The following is a 23,997-nucleotide window of genomic DNA, read 5'->3' on the forward strand; positions in this document are numbered from 1 at the left end:
TTTCCCTATTCAGGCCTAGACGCCTTTGAACTGGATGTTGAAGGATCTGTTGGCATAGAACCTGATGAACTCCTCCAAATTTCACCAATCTGTTAATAAAGCAAAGCTGAATTTATTAGAACTTACTACAGTAAAGGAGAATACCACCTTGACAGGAAGAAGTAAAAAATGGGATATTTAAATGGCTTTAAGGTCTGAGGTCAAGTGGCTTTAAAGGGTTTTTTTTTTTGGCCGTGCTGAGCGGCTTGTAGGATCTCAGTTCATTGCAACACACAGGCTCAGTATTTGTGGCATGCGGGCTTAGTTGCCCCGCGGCATGTGGGATCTTAGTTCCCTGACCAGGGATTTAACCCATGTCGCCTGCATTGGAAGGTGCATTCTTAATCACTGGACCACCAGGGAAGTCCCTGTTCAATAGTGATTTCTTTTGCCCTTTCAGTTTCTCCATGTGACTCCCTTTTTTTTTTTTTTTTAATAATTTTAATTAATTAATTACTTTATTTTTATTTTTGGCTGTGTTGGGTCTTCGTTTCTGCGCGAGGGCTTTCTCTAGTTGTGGCAAGTGGGGGCCACTCTTCATCGCGGTGCGCGGGCCTCTCACTGTCGCGGCCTCTCTTGTTGCGGAGCACAGGCTCCAGACACGCAGGCTCAGTAGTTGTGGCTCACGGACCTAGTTGCTCCGCGGCATGTGGGATCTTCCCAGACCAGGGCTCGAACCCGTGTCCCCTGCATTGGCAGGCAGACTCAACCACTGCGCCACCAGGGAAGCCCCATGTGACTCCCTTTTGAGAGGAGACTATTTATGTGATAACTCTTTGCTGTTCCTCTACCACTTTTCAAGTCCATTTAAGCATCCACTGGTGTTAAGGTATCAGGTACTCTTCTTCCCCCATTCCAACTTACCATACTCAAATGTTCTTTTTTTTTTTGGCTGCACTGGGTCTTCGTTGCTGCACGCAGGCTTTCTCTAGTTGCGGCGAGCGGGGGCTACTCTTCGTTGCCGTGCACGGACTTCTTACTGCGGTGGCTTCTCTTGTTGCAGAGCATGGGCTCTAGGCGCGCAGGCTTCAGTAGTTGTGGCGTGCAGGCTCAGTAGTTGTGGCTCGCGGGCTCTAGAGTGCAGGCTCAGTTGTTGTCGCGCACCAGCTTAGCTGCTCCACGGCATGTGGGATCTTCCTGGACCAGGGTTTGAACCCGTGTCCCTTGCATTGGCATGCGGATTCTTAACCACTGCGCCACCAGGGAAGCCCTACTCAAATGTTCTTCATTGGGACTTCCCTGGCGGTCAAGACTTCGTGCTCCCGATGCAGGGTGCCCGGGTTCAATCCCTGGTCGGGGAACTAGATCCCACATGCATGCCGCAACTAAGAGTCTGCATACCACAACTAAGAAGTCTGCATGCTGCAACTAAAGATCCCTCACACTGCAATGAAGATCCCACATGCCACAACTAAGACCCGGTACAGCCAAAATAAATAAATAAGTAAGTAAGTAAGTAAGTAAAATATTTTTTTTTAAAAAAGTTCTTCATCTGTCTCATCTAACTGAATTTTTATCTCCTGCCCATTCCTGCTTCAAAACTTGCACATCCTTCAGAATTATGCAGTGTAGTTGCAGACTTAATTCAGATAGAAGGCCAGTCCCTGAATCACAGCTGTTCTCTTAAGCAGCACCAATCATCTGAAATGGGTTATACAGAAAGGGTTCTGTGCAGTCTGGCAATTCAGCCCTATTGGCTTCTCATCAGGCCAGTAAAAGTAAACAGTGCACTCACCACTAGTCAGTATGGAAGAAATGTGGTATTTTTAGATACTTGGGTATGGAACATGAGAAATTATATTTAATTTCAGGACTTTTTTTGCATCCTGTAATCTTATATCCATTTTTTTGGTTTTATCTTTTCACAATTATAGAAATAGCATAGTTGGATTGGAGGTAATGAGCTACATTGATAGAATCATTCCAGATTTACTGGGTATAAACATTAATAGTATTGTCAGATGTCTGGAAATTTTGTCTCTATTTTAGTCTCCTTTCCCACTTTGCATTTGGCTGTAGTAGCCACTGTTTTGACACATTTGTACCTATATTCAGCTGTTCCAAATCATCTGAGATGGCAAATGAAGAGTATGAAAGGTACCGTATTAAAATTGACATTCTGTTCCTTTTCTTTCCCTTCTAGTTTTATTGAGATATAATTGACATACAGCATTGTATAAGTTTAAGGTATACAGCATAATGATTTGATTTACATACATCATGAAGTGATTATCACAAAAGTTTAGTGAATATCCATCATCTCTTAGAAGTACAAAATTAAATAAATAGAAAAAAATTTTTTTCTTGTGATGATAATCTTAGGATTTACTCTCAACAACTTTCATGTATAACATATAGCAGTGTTAATTATATTTATCATGTACATTACATCCCTAGTACTTATTATTTTATAACTGAAAGTTTGTACTTTTTGATTGCCTTTGTCCAATTCCTCTTACCCTCCCCACTCCCTGCCCTTCTTCTCTGGTAACCACAAATCTGATGTCTTTTTCTATGAGTTTGTGTATTTGTTTGTTCTTGAAATATAATTGACCTACAACACTATGTTAGCTCCTGTTATACAACATAGTGATTCAGTGTTTCTCCTCATTCCAAAATGATCACCATGATAAGTCCAGTTGCATATGTCACCATACAGAGATATTACGTGGTTATTGACCATAATACCCCACACTGTACATTTCATACCCATGACATTTATTTTGCAACCGGAAGTTTATACCTCTTAATACCCCTTTCCTATTTCTTACTTCCCCCTACCCTCCTTCTCCCTGGCAGACATCTGTTTGTTCTCTATATCTGTAACTTTGTTTATGTTTTGTTATGTTTGTTCATTTGTGTTTTTTTTTTTAGATTCCACATATAAGTGATATCATACAGTGTTTGTCTTTCTCTGTCTGATTTATTTCACTTAGCGTAATACCCTCTAGGTTCATCCATGTTGTTGCAAATGACAAGATTTCATTCTTTTTTATGCCTGAGTAATATTCCATTATGTGTGTGTGTATGTGTGTGTACCATATCTTCTCTATCCATTCGTCTGTTGATGGGCACTTAGGCTGCTTCCATATCTTTGTTATTGTAAATAATGCTGCAGTGAGCATAGGGGTGCATATATCTTTTCAAATTAGTGTTTTTGTTTTCCTCAGGTAAATACCCAGAAGTAGAATTGCCGAATCGTACGGTAGTTCTATTTTTAAATTTTTGAAGAATCTCTGTACTGTTTCCATAGCTGTTGCATCAGTTTACAATTCCACCAATAGTGTATGAGGATGACATTCTGCTCATAATTCATATAATGCTCTTCAGAGAATTTTGTTTTCATCTCTCATTTTAAAACTCCCATGTAACTGTTGACCACACTGGGAAAACTAGGCCATAAAATTGTTAATGTGCTTTTCTTAGAGTAGAACTACCAATGTAGGACTCTTTTTTTTTTTAATACACATTTCTTCTTTCTTTTATTTATTTATTTATTTATTTATTTATTTATTTATTTATTTTAATTTAGTGTCTGCACTGGGTCTTTGTTGCTGTGCGCAGCCTTTCTGTAGTTGCGGCGAGCAGGGGCTACTCTTCGTTGTGGTGCACGGGCTTCTCATTGTGGTGGCTTCTCTTGTTGTGGAGCGTGGGCTCTAGGCGTGCAGGCTTCAGTAGTTGCAACACGTGGTCTCAGTAGTTGCGGTGCATGGGCTCTAGAGCACGTGGGCTTCAGTAGTTGTGGCTTGCCGGCTCTAGAGTGCAGGCTCAGTAGTTGTGACGCATGGGCTTAGTTGCTCTGTGGCATGTGGGATCTTCCCGGACCAGGGCTCGAACCTATGTCCCCTGCATTGGCAGGCAGATTCTTAACCACTGCGCCACCAGGGAAGTCCCCTGTAGGACTCTTAAAAGGGCCAGATTTCCACTTGCCATGTCCCAGAGGATGTTGATATTCCATATTTCCTCCCCACCACTACCTGATTTGGAATAGACAGTGGAAGAGAAAAAAAGAGAAAAATACAGACTGAGGAGGGTATATCATTCAATTTCCTCGGTGCCCCAACCATGAAGATGTATTCCAGATATTTTCAAAGGTGTCTAAGTTTATGTCTTAAAGTGGAATTATCTTTGGTTTTTCTTTTTTTTTCTTCTTTTTTGCATGTGGCACAAAATTCAAAAAGTGCAAAAGGGTATATAGTGAAAGTAAATATTTTTATATGTCCTGTCAGAGATAGTATATACAAATACAATCAAATATGTATGTCATTTATTTTGAATTCTTATTCTTCTCCTGCATGAATTATGGACTACTAAAAAGCAGTAATGTTGCTTTTGATGTTTATTTGATTATATTATGTGCAGAGACTGAAGGGCCAGTATTATATTTGCAAGGCCCTCTATAATTTTCAAAGGCCTTTTAAATAATTCTACTCATAACAGCCCTGTGAAGTACGTAAAGCAGGATTTATCTGTTTTGTAGACATGAAATTTGAAGCGTGAAGAATTATGTGACTTTATCAAAGCTTGTTATGCATGAATATAAAATGGAACTGGAATCAGAACTTAAGTTTTTTGGCTCCTAATCCAGAATTCTTTCTACCATGTTTCCTCTCAAACACGATGAAATGAGGGGATCTACTGTACGGTGTCTGTTTTTATGAGGTATGAAAAATACTGTGGGTAGCTATTTCAGAAGAATTTTGGTGCTGTATTTTTGTAGTGTTGGCATAGTAGTAGTAGTCGTTGTAGCCTCACAGTTTAGAGGAAGTATGTCCTTTTTGGTGAATTGTCTGCAAAATACTTTATAAATGTTAGGCACTTTAGACTGAATGATAATGCTCTAGGTGCCACTCTTGTAACATGGGCACCAAAACTGACTTTATCCAGGAAACTGGGCAATGAAAAACAAGGTCTTTTATCTCTTTACATCTGTGTGCCTGTCATGGCTGGAAGCCACATTGATAGACCTATCCAAGATTCTTTCCCTTGAAGCTAAAGGGGAATCTGGCCAAGCATTTGACAGAATGCCTGACTCTTTTTTCTTCCCTGCTCCCCCAAATTAGGACCAAATTGGATTCTGAACTTCTAAGTTGTCTCCTAGGGAGAAAAAAAAGAGTTGATAGGAGGTAACTTTTTTCTCCTTGCTGATAGTAGGCTCTCATGCGGATGATTTAGTTCCAGAAAAACTCATTCATTAACGATAGTGAAGTGAGGCAGAGTCCTTGCAAGGCCATAATTGGATTTTAAAGCACTTGTCATTACAAAACAATCCCTGTATTTCTTCAATATTAGGCAGTCCCAAATGGAAGGTTGATGAAAAGGTTGAATGAGCTCTGTATGTGAAAGAAATATCTCTAAACATTCTTTTGAGGATGACCTGTCTCCTACAGTTTATAGGTACCTTTATTTCTGATTCATAATAGAAAAATTGGGGGGGGGAATGGGGAAAAACTTCACAATATTTCTTATAGTACAGAAAATTACTTGGTTTTGTAATTTACATTTTTTAATAAACTTTAAGATTTGTAAAATGATAATCCAGTGTGTACCCTTTGGGCCATAATGTAATGATGCAGTTTTTGTTCAGTAACTAGATTACTATATCCTTATTTGTCATTCCCTGCTCTGGGCACAGAAGATGATAAATTTTATTAATGTTGAGTGTTTCCATTTGGTCATTTAAACTAGTTTTAGAGTTTTCTTAGGCAAAAATAAGATGTAATTTGACTTCTCAAAGTGAATTTTGGGGTATAGCATCTTCATGGATATGGATCATTCTGTCAGTGAGTCAAGAGTTGCTCAGTCTTGGTGTGTGAGCTGTTAAGTCCAGTAATTAGCCAGGTTATTGCGCTTTCATATTTTTAAAATAGAGCTAAAGCCTCATTGAAGATGAATGAATTAGTACTTGACAAAGCTGCAAGTCTTGCCAGTATTTTTTATCTATGACTAAGTATGTTACCTGAACCAGAGCAGAACCATTTGCTAATTCCCACTATAATATAGATATAGATATAGATATGGATATATATATATAATTAGAATTAAAGGCCATTGAGGATATTTTTCATTTTAAAGGTACAAGACAAGTAAGTCTTGACTTCATCATAGTCCCCTGACTGTCCAAGAACCAGGGTTAAATGGGCCCTAATTTGTGTGTGGGGGGTCTTGCCTATTTATCTTTTATCCCTTTAAATTGCATCATGTTCCTATAGAAGTAACATTGAGTAACATTCTTGGTGTTGAGTTTTGGGGCTGTTTCTCTGAACTACACCTAAAGTAGTGCCCTGGTCAGTAGTCTGCTCCAACACCTCCGACCTGGGGAGGAATATGATGATGGTGAGAAGCCCCTTGATATCTGTTACTCTTCGTGTTGCCAGATGGTCCTGGTACTGGGCTGTCAGAGAAATTACCCATGAGTCCCTAGGATTGGTCTATGTAATTGATGCTGCCAAACACAGGCACAAGTTTTGTAACACAAGTTGAAGATACTGTGTATCTTTGGAGGCCTGAAGGTGTGGAAGGACAGCGCAGGAAGAAGTGTACGAAGTGTAGACTGCCACTCTTCTGCCGGTCCCAGCTGAAGAATGCTCCCATGGCCTCCATTGTGGATGGAGCAGTAGTCAGGTTTGGCCAGGGTTTTGGGAAAATGAAATACATATACCCAGAAACAAGAGCCTCCTAAGAAGGTGATAGTGACCAAATGGACTAAAGACATGGGCACGTTCAGCTCTGTCACTGTGTCTGCTATTGATGAAGAGGAAGAGAAGACTGAGGCTAGGGAAGTTGCTGACTTGTGTGCACAGAATGCCAAAGCGACTGAATAACAGTTGGAACGCAAAGTCCTGAGCAACAGGCAGTTGCAAGAGCTGGCTGAACTAGAAGCCAAGAAAGCAAACATGAAAGGGACTTTGACTAACAACCAGTTCAAATGATCAGGACCTTTCTCTGAACCCAGCTGGAAGCAAACATTTAGATCAAGAGGAAAAAGAGCTTTTCTTAGACTACATGGACTGGTTCCTACCTTTATGCCCCAGCAGAAGGCTTTATGTTGCTTCCCTTTGATTCTCCTAGATTCAGTGAGGTCTATGAGTCCCTATGATCTGCTTTCTAGAAATGGATTTTTCTGAATCTTTCTGTATATAGTATATAGGTCTTCTGTACTATTTTTTGTCCCTGTGATGTACACTTCTTGAGCTGTGTAAAAATTCTATGAATAGATCAGTGCTTGAGTGTCTCTAGTTTCTAAAGTAGCTGTTCTTATTCCTTCTTCAAAGTTAATAAAATGTTTAAAGATTATTAAAAAGTAATTATACGTTATTTACCTGTTGTTAACCCCACCACCCATTGGGGGAGCACAGAGGTAAATAACAGTAAATTGAGGCACCACTCTCTGCACTGAGTTTACCATAGCATATTAATATGGACGATGGCAAACCACTATTGGACCAATGTTGGGATTTTATTAAAATTTTGTAGTTATCTCACCGTGTATTAGGAGATGCCAAATATGTAAGCCTAAGAATGGTCACCACAGAGTTCCTCACTTTCTTGCTCAGGTCTCTGCCCTCTGTACAGAATATACCTTTCAAACTCCTCCACACCTAGTATTCACAGCCCCCCTCTCATCTGCCTCAACCTAGACACAGTATTACATCACCAAATCACAACCTCCTTTTAAGGCTGAACTCAGTTGTTCCCTCCTCCATTAGACTCTCTCTGATTCTATCATCCTAACTCATGAGGGGTGGTGGTACTTCTTTCGTTCTTTAAGATATCAAGCTCCTTCAACTCCACATTCAACTTTGTGTGATGGTTAGGTACAGACTCATGTTTTACCTCCTCTACCACAGTAATTTACTTGAGAGCCAGCATCTGTAACTCTGTTTCATACCTTTTCTTTTTATCTCGCACTGAACCTGTACGTAAATCCTTTCTGAAAAGATGGATGAATGTTAAAGAATCATACAAAAGCAAAACTCTTTAGTGAATCAGAGCACAGTTGGAGGGCATGAAGCTTATGTTTATCACTGTTCTTTGGGAAAAACAATACTTAGCAGCTATCCTGGGTACAAATAAAAATTAATTCTGGAGGACTTCCCTGGTGGCACAGTGGTTAAGAATCCGCCTGCCAATGTAGGGGACACGGGTTCAAGGCCTGGTCTGGGAAGATCCCACATGCTGCGGAGCAACTAAGCCCGTGCACCGCAACTACTGAGCCTATGCTCTAGAGCCCGCGAGCCACAACTACTGAAGCCTGCGCGCCTAGAGCCCATGCTCCGCAACAAGATAAGCCACCGCAATGAGAAGCCTGCACCGGAATGAAGAGTAGCCGTCGCTTGCCGCAACTAGAGAAAGCCCACATGCAGCAGTGAAGACCCAATCAGCCAAAAATAAATAAATAAATAAATTTATTAAAAGATTAATTCTGACTAAGCCAGAATAAGGCACTAAGAGGAACTTAGTTATGAATCTGACTGAGGGTTAATATTCAGTTTACACTTGCTCAGGGAAAGTTTACCCAGACTAAACGACTGAGTTTATCTAATCATTACCAACTATATTATTTTCAGTGTGCTTTTTTGGTGGGCAAGAGTGAGGTGGCTTGGGCCAAGTTAATAAATGAATTGCTCATATGATTGGAAGTTTACGGGGTTCTTAATGTATAAACTCCCAGAAGAAGAATTTGCTTACTACTGTAGCAGAATGTTTCTAATCAGAAGGAGTCATCGGGCTGTTGCCCAGCCTTCAGATTTTTGCAAGGCCGTGAAAGCACCAATGCTACTGATTTTTTTGTTTTGTTTTTTTGTTTTCTCTTCGTGATTAATAAACAGAGTCTATTGCCACTTAATTTAGTATCAGGTGTGATCTAGTGGGTAGTTCAACTTCAATGGATGTGACTATAGAATGTTTCATATTTTAGACAGTCTAATTCCCAAGATTTCTGTTTCAGAAACTGGGACAACTTCCAAGTTAGTTTTGTGAATCCTTTAATTTCTCCTGCCAGACTCATTAACTCAGCCTGTTCACCTTTGGGGAAATCGTAGTTCCAGACTTATACTCTTTGTAAAAATCATCCTCTTAAGTGAATGTGATGGTTGAATTAATTGAGAACATTCAGACTCAAGCTTTTCAGCAGTATATTCTGAAACCTGTTTGTTGTGACTTTGACCAGCAGAGAATGATTAAGATGAAGTAGTAGGAAACCATAATCATAATACAAAAATTACCTGCATTAAAAGATGTGGAATTCAACAAATACTCTATTTTTGTGTTCCACATCTCTGGTTTTATAGACTCAGAAAGCTGGAAAGAATCTTGACCATCTTAGACCAGTGTTTCTTTTTTTTTTTTTAAACCATAGTGTGCATTTATTTAAAAAAATCCAAATATACGTGGACCCATGCAGTTCAAACCCATGTTGTTCAAGGGTCAACTGTACTTCAGTGCATTGTTGGCTTTGATTATAAACTTTATTATTCTGAAGACTGCCATAGTATGTCTTGAAGGTTGTCCAGTGTTCTTTTTTTTTAACTTTTTATTTTATATTGGAGTATAGTTGATTAACAATGTTATGTTAGTTTCAGGTGTACAGCAAAGTGATTCAGTTATACATATACATGTATCTATGCTTTTTCAAAGTCTTTTCCCATGTATGTTGTTACATAATATTGAGCAGAGTTCCCTGTGCTATACAAGAGGTCCTTGTTAGTTATTTTTTTAATTTTTATTTTTACTGATTTATTTACGTATTTATTTATGGCTGGGATGGGTCTTTGTTGCTGCATGCGGGCTTTCTCTAGTTGCGGCGAGTGGGAGCTACTCTTTGTTGCAGTGCGCGGGCTTCTCATTGCAGTGGCTTCTCTTGTTGCGGAGCACGGGCTCTAGGCGCACGGGCTTCAGTAGTTGTGGCACGCAGCCTCAGTAGTTGTGGCACGCGGGCTCAGTAGCTGTGGCTCGTGGGCTCTAGAGCACAGGCTCAGCAGTTGTGGCGCACGGGCTTAGTTGCTCCATGGCATGTGGGATCTTCCCGGACCAGGGCTCAAACCCGTGTCCCCTGCATTGGCAGGCGGATTCTTAACCACTGCACCACCAGGGAAGTCCCTGGTTACCCATTTTAAATATAGCAGTGTGTACATGTCAATCCCAAACTCCCTAACTATCCCTCTCCCCTACCCTTCCCCCCTGGTAACCATAAATTTGTTCTCTAAGTCGGTGAGTCTGTATCTGTTTTGTATCTCTGTTTTGTGTCTTTTTTTTTTTTTTTTTAGATTCCGCATATAAGCAATATCATGCGATATCTGTCTTTCTGACTTACTTATGGATCTTTTTGAGATTATGATGACAGCTGTGGATTCTCTTCTCAGGAAAATATACTTGCACACAGAAGTTTGTATTCAGTTTCAGGACAATATCACTCCTGTCTGTCATGGATCCTAGGTGGTGAAATCCCTATTATAGTCCAAAGCCTGTCCTTGGGGGTCTAGAGAAGTGACACATCTAAAATCACAGAGCTTCTAGGGACTTCCCTGGTGGTCCAGTGGTAAAGAATCCACCTTCCAATGCAGGGGATGTGGGTTCAATCCCTGGTCAGGGAACTAAAAGCGCACATACCATGGGGCAACTAAGCCTGTGCGCCACAACTACTGAGCCTGCGTGCCTCAACTAGACAGCCCACGTGCCGCAAACTACAGATCCCACGTGCTCTGGAGCCTGCGCGCCACAACTAGAGAGAGAAAACCCTCAAGCCAAAACTAGGGAGAAGCCCATGTGCCGCAACTAAGACCCGACACAGCCAAAAAAATAAAGGAGAAAATAAATAAATAAAATAATAAGTAAATATTAAAAATAAATAAATAAAATCACAGAGCTTCTATAGCTAAATACTTCTGCTAGTCTATTGTTCTTTCTCCACAGTTCTATCCCGTAAAGCCCATACTGAGTTTATAGAACTTAGAGGAAGGGCTAGGGGTATTAAGCCTTAAAATCAACTGTTTCAGCTTAACTTACCCAGTTAGGAGATTAAAGTACAATAATACCCCAAACATTTAAGTCATTGATTTAGAAAAGCCAAATGAACTAAGCAAAGTTTTTTTAATAACCTGTTGTGGTTATTTAAAGAGCTAGTCCAGATCCCTAGTTGATCTAATTACCAGTTTCTTACCCAAGCTGTGGGCATCTGAATTCATTAAACAAATCAGTCTAGAGCACTAGTTCTGTTTATTCATCCTGTCTACCTTTCTTTGGTTTTGGGGGGGTTGTTTTTTTGGTTTGTTTGTTTGTTTGTTTTTAACATCTATATTGGAGTATAATTGCTTTACAATGTGTGTTAGTTTCTGCTGTGTAACAATCAGCTATATGTATGCATATATCCCCATATCCCCTCCATCTTGCATCTCCCTCCCACCCTCCCTATCGCACCCTCCCTATCCCACCCCTCTAGGTGGTCACAAACCACTGAGCTGATCTCCCTGTGTGATGCAGCTGCTTCCCACTAGCTATCTATTTTACATTTGGTAGTGTATATATGTCATTGCTACCTTCTCACTTCGTCCTAGCTTACCCTTCCCCCTCCCTGTGTCCTCAAGTCCATTCTCTATGTCTGTGTCTTTGTTCCTGTCATGTCCCTAGGTTCGTCAGAACCAATTTTTTTTTTTTTTGAGATTCCATAAATATGCATTAGCAACGGTATTTGTTTTTCTCTTTCTGACTTACTTCACTCTGTATGACAGACTCTAGGTTCATCCACCTCACTACAAATAACTCAATTTTGTTTCTTTTTATGGCTGAGTAATATTCCATTGTATATATGTGCCACATCTTCTTTATCCATTCATCTGTCAGTGGACACTTAGGTTGCTTCCATGTCCTGGCTATTGTAAATAGTGCTGCAATGAACATCGTGGTACATGACTCTTTTTGAATTATCGTTTTCTCAGGGTATATGCCCAGTAGTGGGATTGCTGTGTCATATGGTAGTTCTAGTTTTAGTTTTTTATGGAACCTCCATACTGTTTTCCATAGTGGCTGTATCAATTTACATTCCCACCAACAGTGCAAGAGGGTTCCCTTTTATCCACACCCTCTCCAGCAGTTATTTGTAGATTTTTTGATGATGGCCATTCTGACTGGTGTGAGGTGATACCTCATTGTACTTTTGATTTGCATTTCTGTAATAATTAGTGATATTGAGCATCTTCTTATGTGTTTATTGGCCATCTATCTGTATGTCTTCTTTGGAGAAATGTCTGTTTAGGTCTTCTGCCCATTTTTGGATTGGGTTGTTTGTTTTTTTGATATTGAACTGCATGAGCTGCTTGTATATTTTGGAGATTAATCCTTTGTCAGTTGCTTCGTTTGCAAATATTTTCTCCCATTCTGAGGGTTGTCTTTTCGTCTTTTTTATGGTTTCCTTTGCTGTGCAAAAGCTTTTAAGTTTCATTAGGACCCATTTGTTTATTTTTGTTTTTATTTCCATTTATCTAGGAGGTGGGTCAAAAAGGACCTTGCTGTGATTTATGTCATAGAGTGTTCTGCCTATGTTTTCTTCTAAGAGTTTTATAGTGTCTGGCCTTACATTTAGGTCTTTAATCTATTTTGAGTTTCTTTTTGTGTATGGTGCTAGGAAGTGTTCTAATTTCATTCTTTCACATGTAGCTGTCCAGTTTTCCTAGCACCACTTATTGAAGAGGCTGTCTTTTCTCCATTGTATACACTTGCCTCCTTTATCAAAGATAAGGTGACTGTATGTGCGTGGGTTTTTCTCTGGGCTTTCTATCCTGTTCCATTGATCTATATTTCTGTTTCTGTGCCAGTACCATCTTGTCTTGATTACTGTAGCTTTGTAGTATAGTCTGAAGTCAGGGAGCCTGATTCCTCCAGCTCCGTTTTTCTTTCTCAAGATTGCTTTGGCTCTTCGGGGTCTTTTGTGTTTCCATACAAATTGTGAAATTTTTTGTTCTAGGTGTGTGAAAAATGCCATTGGTGGTTTGATAGGGATTGCATTGAATCCATAGATTGCTTTGGGCTGTATAGTCATTTTCAAAACGTTGATTCTTCCAGTCCAAGAACATGGTATATCTCTCCATCTGTTTGTATCATCTTTAATTTCTTTCATCAGTGTCTTATAGTTTTCTTCATACAGGTCTTTTGTCTCCTTAGGTAGGTTTATTCCTAGGTATTTTATTCTTTTTGTTGCAATGGTAAATGGGAGTGTTTCCTTAATTTCTTTCAGATTTTTCGTCATTAGTATATAGGAATGCAAGAGATTTCTGTGCATTAATTTTGTGTCCTGCTACTTTACTAAGTTCATTAATTAGCTCTAGAAGTTTTCTGATAGAGTCTTTAGGATTCTCTATGTATAGTATCATGTCATCTGCAAACAGTGACAGGTTTACTTCTTCTTTTCTGATTTGGATTCCTTTTATTTCTTTTTCTTCTCTGATTGCTGTGGCTAAAACTTCCAAAACTATGTTGAATAATAGTGGTGAGAGTGGGCAGCCTTGTCTTGTTTCTGATCTTAGTGGAAATGATTTCAGTTTTCCACCATTGAGAGCAATGTTGGCTGTGGGTTTGTCATATATGGCGTTTATTATGTTGAGGTAAGTTGCCTCTATGCCTGCTTTCTGGAGGGTTTTTATCATAAATGGGTGTTGAATTTTGTCAAAAGCTTTTTCTGCATCTATTGAGATGATCATGTGGTTTTTCTTCTTCAATTTGTTAATATGGTGTATCACATTGATTGATTTGTGTATATTGAAGAATCCTTGCATTCCTGGGATAAACCCCACTTGATCATGGTGTATGATCCTTTTTTTTTTTTAAGTTTTTTTTAAATTTATTTTTTTATATTTTATTTATTTGTTTTTGTCTGCATTGGGTCTTTGTTGCTGTGCACAGGCTCTCTCTAGTTGCTGCGAGCAGGGGCTACTCTTTGTTGCAGTGCACGTGCCTCTCATTACAGTGGCTTCTCCTGTTGCAGAGCATGGGCTCCAGGTGCGCGGGCCTCAGCAGCCGTGGCACATGGGCTCAGCATTTGTGGCTTGTGGTCTCCAGAGCGCGAGCCCAGTAGTTGTGGCACATGGGCCCAGTTGCTCCACGGCATGTGGGATCCTCCCGAGCCAGGGATCGAACCCGTGTCCCCTGCATTGGCGGGCAGATTCCTAACCATTGAGCCACCAGGGAAGTCCCTGTATGATCTTTTTAATGTGCTGTTGGATTCTGTTTGCTAGTATTTTGTTGAGGATTTTTGCATCTGTGTTCGTCAGAGATATTGGCCTGTAGTTTTCTTTTTTTGTGACATCTTTGGTTTTGGTATCAGGGTGATGGTGGCCTCATAGAATGAGTTTGGGAGTGTTCCTCCCTCTGCTATATTTTGGAAGAGTTTGAGAAGGATAGGTGTTAGCTCTTCTCTAAATGTTTGATAGAATTTGCCTGTGAAGCCATCTGGTCCTGGGCTTTTGTTTGTTGGAAGATTTTTAATCACAGTTTCAATTTCAGTCCTTGTGATTGGTCTGTTTATATTTTCTATTTCTTCCTGTTTCAGTGTCAGAAGGTTGTGCTTTTCTAAGAATTTGTCCATTTCTTCCAGGTTGTCCATTTTATTGGCATATAGTTGCTTGTAGTAATCTCTCAGGATCCTTTGTATTTCTGCAGTGTCAGTTGTTACTTCTCCGTTTTCATTTCTAATTCTGTTGATTTGAGTCTTCCTTTTTTTCTTGATGAGTCTGGCTAATGGTTTATCAATTTTGTTTATCTTCTCAAAGAACCAGGTTTTAGTTTCATTGATCTTTGCTGTTGTTTCCTTTTATTTCTGATCTGATCTTTATGATTTCTTTCCTTCTGCTAACTTTGGTTTTTTTTGTTGTTCTTCTTCTTTCTCTAATTGCTTTAGGTGTAAGGTTAGGTTGTTTATTTGAGATTCTTCTTGTTTCTTGAGGTAGGATTGTATTGCTATATACTTCCCTCTTAGAACTGCTTTTGCGGCATCCCATAAGTTTTGGGTCGTCGTGTTTTCATTGTCATTTGTTTCTAGGTATTTTTTGATTTCCTCTTTGATTTCTTCAGTGATCTCTTGGTTATTAAGTAGTGTATTCTTTAGCCTCCATGTGTTTGTACTTTTTACAGTTTTTTCCTGTAATTGATATCTAGTCTCATAGCGTTGTGGTCAGAAGAGATACTTGATACGATTTCAATTTTCTTAAATTTACCTAGGCTTGATTTGTGACCCAAGATATGGTCTATCCTGGAGAATGTTCCATGAGCACTTGAGAAGAAAGTGTATTCTGTTGTTTTTGGATGGAATGTGCTATAAATATCAATTAAGTCCATCTTGTTTAATGTGTCATTTAAAGCTTGTGTTTCCTTATTAATTTTCATTTTGGATGATCTGTCCATTGGTGAAAGTGGGGTGTCCCCACTTAAAGTCCCCTACTATTATTTTGTTACTGTCCATTTCCCCTTTTATGGCTGTTAGCATTTGCCTTATGTATTGAGGTGCTTCTATGTTGGGTGCATAAATATTTACAATTGTTATATCTTCTTGTTGGATTGATCCCTTGATCATTATGTAGTGTCCTTCTTTGTCTCTTGTAATAGTCTTTATTTTAAAGTCTATTTTGTCTGATATGAGAATTGCTACTCCAGCTTTCTTTTGATTTCCATTTGCATGGAATCTTTTTCCATCCCCTCTCTTTCAGTCTGTATGTGTCCCTAGGTCTGAAGTGGTGTCTTGTAGACAGCATATGTATGGGTCTTGTTTTTGTATCCATTCAGCCAGTCTATGTCTTTTGGTTGGAGCATTTACTCTGTTTACATTTAAGGTAATTATTGATATGTATGTTCCTATTACCATTTTCTTAATTGTTTTGGGTTTGTTATTGTAGGTCTTTTCCTTCTCTTGAGTTTCCTGCCTAGAGAAGTTCCTTTAGCATTTGTTGTAAAGCTGGTTTGATGGTGTTGAATTCTCTTAACTTTTGCTTATCTGTAAAGGTTTTAATTTCTCCATCAAATCTGAATGAGATCCTTGCTGGGTAGAGTAATCTTGGTTGTAGGTTTTTCCCTTTCATCACTTTAAATATGTCCTGCCACTCCCTTCTGGCTTGCAGAGTTTCTGCTAAAAAAATCAGCTGTTAACCTTATGGGGATTCCCTTGTATGTTATTTGTTGCTTTTCCCTTGCTGCTTTTAATATTTTTTCTTTGTATTTAATTTTTTAAAATAAATTTATTTATATTATTTATTTATTTTTGGCTGCGTTGGGTCTTCGTTGCTGCATGCAGGCTTTCTCTAGTTGCTGTGAGCGGGGGCTACTCTTCGTTGCCGTGCGCAGGCTTCTCATTGCAGTGGCCTCTCTTGTTGCCGAGCTCGGGCTCTAGGCATGCAGGCTTCAGTAGTTGTGGCCCGTGGGCTCTAGAGCGCAGGCTTGGTAGTTGTGGCGCATGGGCTTAGTTGCTTCGCATCATGTGGGATCTTCCCAGACCAGGGCTTGAACCCATGTCCCCTGCATTGGCAGGCGGATTCTTAACCACTGAGCCACCAGGGAAGCCCCTGGTATTTAATTTTTGGTAGTTTGATTAATATGTGTCTCTGCGTTTCTCTTTGGGTTTATCCTGTATGGTAGTCCCTGTGCTTCCTGGACTTGATTCACTATTTCCTTTTCCATGTTAAGGAAGTTTTCAACTATCATCTCTTCAAATATTTTCTCAGACCCTTTCTTTTTCTTGTCTTCTCCTGGGACCCCTATAATTTGAATGTTGGTGCATTTAATGTTGTCCCAGAGGTCTCTGAGGCTGTCCTCAATTCTTTTCATTCTTTTTTCTTTATTCTGCTCCTTGGCAGTTATTTCCACCATTTTATCTTCCAGCTTACCTGTCCTTCTGCCTCATTTATTCTGCTATTGATTCCTTCTAGAGTATTTTTAATTTCAGTAATTGTGTTGTTCATCACTGTTTGTTTGCTCTTTAGTTCTTCTAGATCCTTGTTAAATGTTTCTTGTATTTTCTCCATTCTGTTTCCGAGATTTTGGATCATCTTTACTATCATTACTCTGCATTCTGTTTCAGGTAGGTTACCTAGTTCGTCTTCATTTATTTGGTCTTGTAGGTTTTTACCTTGCTCCTTCGTCTGTAACATATTTTTTTGTCATTTCATTTTTTTTTTTTTTTTGATGGGTGATGCTGTATTCCTGTCTTACTGGTTGTTTGGCCTGAGACGTCCAGCACTGCAGTTTGCAGGCAGTTAGATAGAGCTGGATCTTGGTGCTGAGATGAGGACCTCTGGGAGGCCTCACTCCAATTGATATTCCCTGGGATCTGAGGTTCTCTCTTAGTCCAGTGGTTTGGACTCAGAGCTCCCACCACAGGAGCTCATGCACAACCTCCAGCCTGGGAACCAAGATCCCGCAAGTTTCGTGGCGTGGTGAAAAAAAAAAAAAACGAAGGAAGAAAGAAAAAAAAGAGCTGTACAATATCAAAGAATAAGAAACAAAATAAAATTAGAAAGATAAAAAATATATTAGAAAAAATAAAACTATAATTGAAACAGCTGCAGTAAGGTAAAATAAAACCACAGCAGAAAAAAGAAAAAAAAGAAGGGGGAGGGCAACAAGCCAAAAGGAGAGATCACTAACAAAGTATAAAAAATAAAATAAAATTAGAAAAATAAAAGATTTATTAGGAAAAATAAAAATATAAAAGAATCAACAACAATGAATCAACAAGGTAAAACAGAACCCCAATCTAAAAGAGGAAAAAAGAAAAGAAAAAAAAAAAGAAAAAAGTGTTGGCTATGGGGGTGGAGTTTAGGAGCAGGTGGAACTTAGGCAGGGGTGGGGTTTTGGGTGGGGCGGGACCTAGGCAGGTGGGGGGGGTTGATGTTTGAGCGTGGAGTGGGGCCTAGGCGGGGCACGTTCAAGCGTGGGGTGGGGCCTCTACTTAGGACCTGGGGAAGGGGAGAGGCAGCACATCCAAAGGAGGTCCTCTGGAGTGTGGGGTTCTGGAGTTTGGAGGTAGGGCCCTGAGTGAGGGTGTGTGGGTGGGGTTTAGGCCCAGCTCGTTGGACGGGATCTCCCAGTGTAGAGGTAGGACTTGGGCTCTGTGCGCAGGAGGGGGGCTCCGAGGACAGAGGATTAGGCCCGGGAGCCCAACAGTCTTCCCGGTGCCTAAGTGGACAGGGAACGCACTGGCCGCGTTCCCTTCCGTTCCTCCGCACCCCTCCCCCACCTTCTTCCCCAGGTTCTCCCCCCCTAACGGGGGTGGGTACCGCTTGGTGTAAGAACTCCTCACCTCCCCCAGCCACCCCTCAGGGGTGCCGGTCCTGGAGGTCTGGCCTTTACTTTTGCTCCACCTTGCCTTCCTCCCACTCCCTCAGGACCTGCGCAGCTGGAGGGGGCCTCTGTGGGCAGAGGATCAGGCCTGGGTCTTCAGCAGGCTCCCAGGGGCCCAAGTGGGCATGGTAAACCTGGCCACACTCCCTTTTGATCCTCTGCCCTCCCAGTGGTTCCCCAGTTTCCCCCTGCGGGCATGGGATCCCTTCCCCTCCCACAGCCACCCCTCAGAGGCGCCAGTCCCATCCCGCCTCCACTTCTCCTCCCCCTTCACTACCCCCACACCCCACATCCTACCCAGTCACTAGGGGTTCCTCCCGTCCCCTTAGGTGTCCATGGTCCCCCACCAGTGCCTGGTAGGTGTCCTAGTTGTGAGGAGATGCGAATTCTGCGTCCTCCTAGTACGCCATCTTGACTCCGCCCCTGTTTGTTTTTAATTGGCGTGGCATGTGGGATCTTAGTCCCCCAACCAGGGATTGAACCCATGCCCCCTGCATTGGGAGCTCAGAGTCTTAACCTCTGGACCCCACGGAAGTCCCTGTCTACCTTTCTTTTTCTTGTACCTCCCAAAGGCCCCCCATCATGGTGCTCACCCTGACCTACTGGCTCTTTTTCGGGAGTATCAAGGTGAAAGCATCACAATAAGCATGGTTGTCATTTACTATCATTAGGTAAATTCCAGTTTTGTTGTCTCCTAGCAATGTGCCTTTGGTTACATGACTTGGTTTCTCTGTATTTCAGTATCTTTATCTGTAAATTGGATGCAATACCATTTTTCTTGCAGTCCATCATGTTGTAGGAAATAAATGTAGCACCTAGTTCAATTCATTGACAACTTCTACTGTTTTCTGCTACACCCATCAGATTCTTTATTGGAGTCAGGCAGGTGTCTCCAAGTACTCAGGGCTTGTCTCTCGTACAGTGCTATTGCTGCATCATTCATTCAGCATTAACTGAGTTCCTTCTCTATTTTAGTCACTGCTGTGTTTGGTTGGGGGGATGCTTCATATTTTCTTCTTTTTCTCTTTCCTCTATTCATAGTCATTTCTTTTTTGATATTAATATATGTAACTTCAGCAGTCTCTTTTCCAAAATTTGATCATTAATTTAACAGAAAGTTATTTGTGAGGCTTTTCATAAATTTTTCTCCTCCCAGTTTTCCATTGTTAAGAAGACAATTATTTTAATTCCAAAGAGGAAACACTTGATGTAAGAGTCTTTTCAAAGTCCAGATTTCTATCTCCAGAGTAATAGAGAACAGCTAATAATGTGGCAAAGCTTAGCTTCTAATTTACTGCTTCCACAGCTAGGAACCTTCACTTTGCCTCTGATTTGAAGAGTTAAGGATGGGGGTAGGACTCCTAAACTGGTGAGAAGAAAGGTTTCAACTCTCAGTTTTCTATCTTGATCATGTTCTTCTTATCATTTGAAAACATTATTAAGCATACTCTAGTAGATATATATTCATAAAATATTAATTATTCTAACATATATTATAAAAACATTAAAGTATAAATTAAAGCATGAACTTTTCAAAAAAGAGAGGTTCCATTATTTTCTTCCTGAGCCCCAGGGGATCATCTAACTTGCATCCCCTTTGGAAATCATTCTTCTTTCTAAACCTTCAGGCCTAGCTCAAGTCCCTGCTCTTGTTTACTTGCTTGATTTCACCATTTTATTTCTATAACTGGATTGTAAACTACCTGAGGTTAGGGACAATTTGTGTCTTACCTTTCTTCTGTATCCCACAACAATGCCTAGCACAGTTTTGGGTACTTCATAATTATTCAGTATTTACTTGTTGATTGATTTCTTGGGATCATTTCAGAGTATTATTTCACTGATTGTTAATAAAAGGAAAAAATCCTCAGCCTTTTTTTACCTTAGTAGTTCTGGTGTTAGTCCTCATACTATTCGTATTCTAAGATTAAAGATCATCAAGCCTATCTGCATTTACAGATTTGCAGAAATAGATATGTCTGATGAAGTGACTTGATTGGGATCTCATGGCCATGGTGTAGGCTCAGAACCAGACCTGTGTCAGCACCCATGTTTGTTTTTGTTCCTTGAAATTTCTGTCTTTTAGTTTCTTATCAAATGGCTGAGTGCCAAACCATAGCATTTTCTCTTTATACTTTCTCTAAAGTTAGTTTGTGCTGGCATTATTCATGTTCCCACTGTTTGGGTATACTACTTTATATTTTATATTCTACAAGTCTCTGTTCTGTTCCTCTGAACCACTACTTTGTCCTTTGATTCTAAAGGCTCTTTTAAATTTATAAGAGTAACTATTCGTAATTACACTTAGAAATTCTTTATAGCTGTTCAGTTCAGTGAACGTCAGTGGCTTAACATCATAACCTTGTTCTCATGGCACTCCTATATTGTCTTCTCTTTGTGGGTAGAAAAACTAAATCTAGAAAGAAAAAAAATAAGCCAGTTGATTGTCAATTGCAAATTGAGACAGCGAGGGAGATGAAAACCAAACACTGACCTCCACATTTGCAGTTCACTTATGTCTCTGTGGACTGTGTCATTCCTTCATAAAAGATGTAGTATTCTGTGCTTACTAATATAATTCACTAAATTAAATCATTGCAGTTACCAATTACAACTTAAAGGTTTTGAGATTTTTCTTATTTCATTTGCCTGATGGGCTTATTAGTCATTTTTTTCTTCATTACAAACACCCTCAAACTTTCAAGGGCTTATAATGACAAATATTTATTCTTCTCGCTCATGGCTGCACAGGTCAGTTGGGGTGGCTGTGCTCTGGGCTACGGGTTAGGTTTACATCTGCTCCACGTGTCTTTCCTTTTCCTTGTACTAGCAGCTCTCTGTACATGTTGTTCGCATCGGGAATGTCAGGAGTGCGAGAGTACAAGCCAAACCACCCAAGCACATTTAAATGTGAAGAGGCTTAAAAGCCTCTTCTCATATTATGCCTGCTAAAATCCCATTGGCCAGAGCAAGTCAGTGGCCTAACCTAACATCAGTGGAGCAGGGTATATACTCATTCCACAGCAGGAGGCTATGCAGAGTTACAGGGTGAAGGATCTGGATATCAAATCCTATTAAATAAGAGTAGAAAACTGGGGGAAATAATCCAGTCTATCACTGTAGGAAAGTGACGTTAAAACAATCATTAATTTGCTGATATAAGTCCTATGGACTGTAAACGTGGCAATGCTTTTTTTCCATGGGTAACTTAAATCTTCTTTGACTACTTTACTTTGAAAATTCTCCAATGCTCTGAACTTCTTTCAAGAATGCCCCTTTAATCCAAAGTTATCATTTAATAGAAATGAACACAAGTAGAGATGCTAATGGTATTAATTGCCATCTGTGCTTTGAGAAAGCTAGAATTACTGATTGATTGGAAAAAATTGAAAGGATAGATTAAAAGGGGATAAGGTAGAAAACTGCCTATACAAAATAAAGTATTCTTGCAAATAAACTGTTAAGGGCTATAAGTTAAGCACTTGGAATTTCAGTGAAGGGAACAGAGTTAAGCTAGATTAACTCACAGTATGGAGGCTGATTTCTGAGATTTAGAAAGACATTAAAATATCTATTCTTACTTAGACAAGGAAGGGGAAAGTTCAGAAGTGGTGTGTTACAATCTCATGATTGCCTAGCAATCTAATTAAAGTCAATTTTAATATAATATTTTATAAGTAAGTACAAAAATGTTTGTACATTAGAATTAATGCCTGCTAAATAATGTAGTGGAATGAATAGTTCCCTAGAAACCTTTTTCTTCCTAGAGTGATGCTAGGTGTGTCTGCTTAATTTGTTAATATTTACTGTTTTCTGTATTGCCTTATTTCTATCCTTGAATAGGGAGAATCTTTTTATTTTGAAAGTGGCATCTTTTACAACCTATGTCAGGAATATTTCATAGAGGGGACACAATTTACTTCGTTTGAGCAGGTTGGAGTACTATGGAATCTCAAAGGAAATAGTGCTTTATTATGGCGTGCATTATGACAATTGTATCTCCTTTAATGGTAGGAACAAGGAAATTAAAGGAGAAGTGTATGGCAAAGCTATGCAATATTAGGCATAACCTAGTCTACTTTTTTGTCACAGAATTGAAAGTTCACTTTATCTCTGTTATATGTACCTGACTTTATGAACAAATGTATTCATGGGAATATATAAATAATTTCTGTTTTTTTAAACTTTGTATTTTTAATCATAGACCTGCAAGAGTATAGACTCATAAGAAGTTACAAACATAGGTGTAGAGGTCCCATGTACCTACCACCTCACTTCCCCTAATGGTGACATGTGAGACTAATTTTTAAATCATTGTCGGACCTTTTTTGCCCTCTTTAATAAGCCTGCTTTTTTCCAGATATCTAACTTTCTTTAAAGCGAGGGCACCTGTATTGTGCCTGATCCTCTTCAGCTTTCAGAATTATGAAGTATCGTGTAAGGATCCTTCTGTCGCTGTTGCTTTATGTCTTTAGTACATCCTTCTCCATTTTCCCAATTTCCAGATTTTACCATTGATTGGGAAGGGACTATGTCTCATCCTTTTCTGGTATATTTCTCCTCAGCAATCTAAAAGATGTATAAGCCCCATTTTACTCCTCATATTGAAGTATTATATTCAGTTGAATATTCAGATTTCTTGTTTTGAGTTTATTTTGGTGGTGTTTGGAAACTTGAGAGGATATTTTTTTAAACATCATCTCTTCTCTTTTTTCCTTTTAGCCTGAAAATGAAATTTCTTCAGACTGTAATCATGTAAGTATGGATTTTCCATAATTCATGTTATGTGCTTTATATATATGATGACAGATATTGGGATGCTTTTCCTGTTGTTCTGGGAAGCATAATGTTTTCTTAAATTCACTTAATCTTAACGAGAGTATGATTAACCTTATTTAAGGGCCATGGTAAATCTACAAATACTCCTCTATTGTCGAAATCAGTAGGCTCTGCCAAATAATATTTATATACTTAAGTTTAAATTTTTCTTTAGTTACAGCTACCATATGAAATTGTTTCTCTGCATGTCAGGCTTACAGTTGTAGAGTTTTGTATTTTAAAGTTGTTTCATTTAGTTATCATACAGTCATCTACTGTGTGCCAAACACTGTGGTAGAAACTAAAGACACACAAATAAGCACCTTGAAGACAGAGACATATATTAGAGTTAACAGATAAGAACGCCAGAGATAACTACGATTAATACATTCAGTGTCATATATATGTGTCATATATATATTCGTAATACATTCAGTGTCTGTATATCTCCCCATATTACATACAGTCTGACATTAAAAGGAGAGTGACGTGAAATCAAATCTGTGCAAAAAGTACCAGATTCTTCGGCAGAGACTTGTAAGAGTACCATGGGGACACAAGAGTGAATTTTGCCCAGGTGGGTTGATGTCAGGAAACACTTAATAGTGGAGATGATACTTGAGTTGTGTCTTAAAAGAGGAGTAGTTATATATCTGAAATCACTCTGTCTCCACATTATTTGATAGTTTGAATGGGAGACTGCAAGAATAGAGAAGCAGGTTGGCTGCCTAAGTTGACTACTTATTCTAAAGAAGGTCTAGATAGGTCAGAGATTTAAAGTAAAAATAAAACCACAAGAGTAATAGAAGAAACCATGAA

At 39.5% G+C, this 23,997-nt stretch overlaps 1 protein-coding gene and 1 pseudogene across 2 annotated transcripts in view; both read left to right on the forward strand.

The window, feature by feature from the left end:
* The window catches only part of GLG1 (golgi glycoprotein 1), a 156,525-nt gene that overhangs the window by 68,185 nt on the left and 64,343 nt on the right, over positions 1 to 23,997 (forward strand). For both annotated transcript variants that reach the window (XM_057533919.1, XM_057533921.1), the window contains exon 2: positions 23,083 to 23,115. In XM_057533919.1, coding sequence (XP_057389902.1) covers positions 23,083 to 23,115 — 33 coding nt within the window. The remainder of the gene's footprint in view (positions 1 to 23,082; positions 23,116 to 23,997) is intronic.
* Positions 6,307 to 6,971, forward strand: LOC103009029 (STING ER exit protein-like; annotated as a pseudogene).

The sequence above is a fragment of the Balaenoptera acutorostrata genome, chromosome 19 (genome assembly GCF_949987535.1).
Source record: "Balaenoptera acutorostrata chromosome 19, mBalAcu1.1, whole genome shotgun sequence".
Lineage (NCBI taxonomy): Eukaryota > Metazoa > Chordata > Mammalia > Artiodactyla > Balaenopteridae > Balaenoptera > Balaenoptera acutorostrata.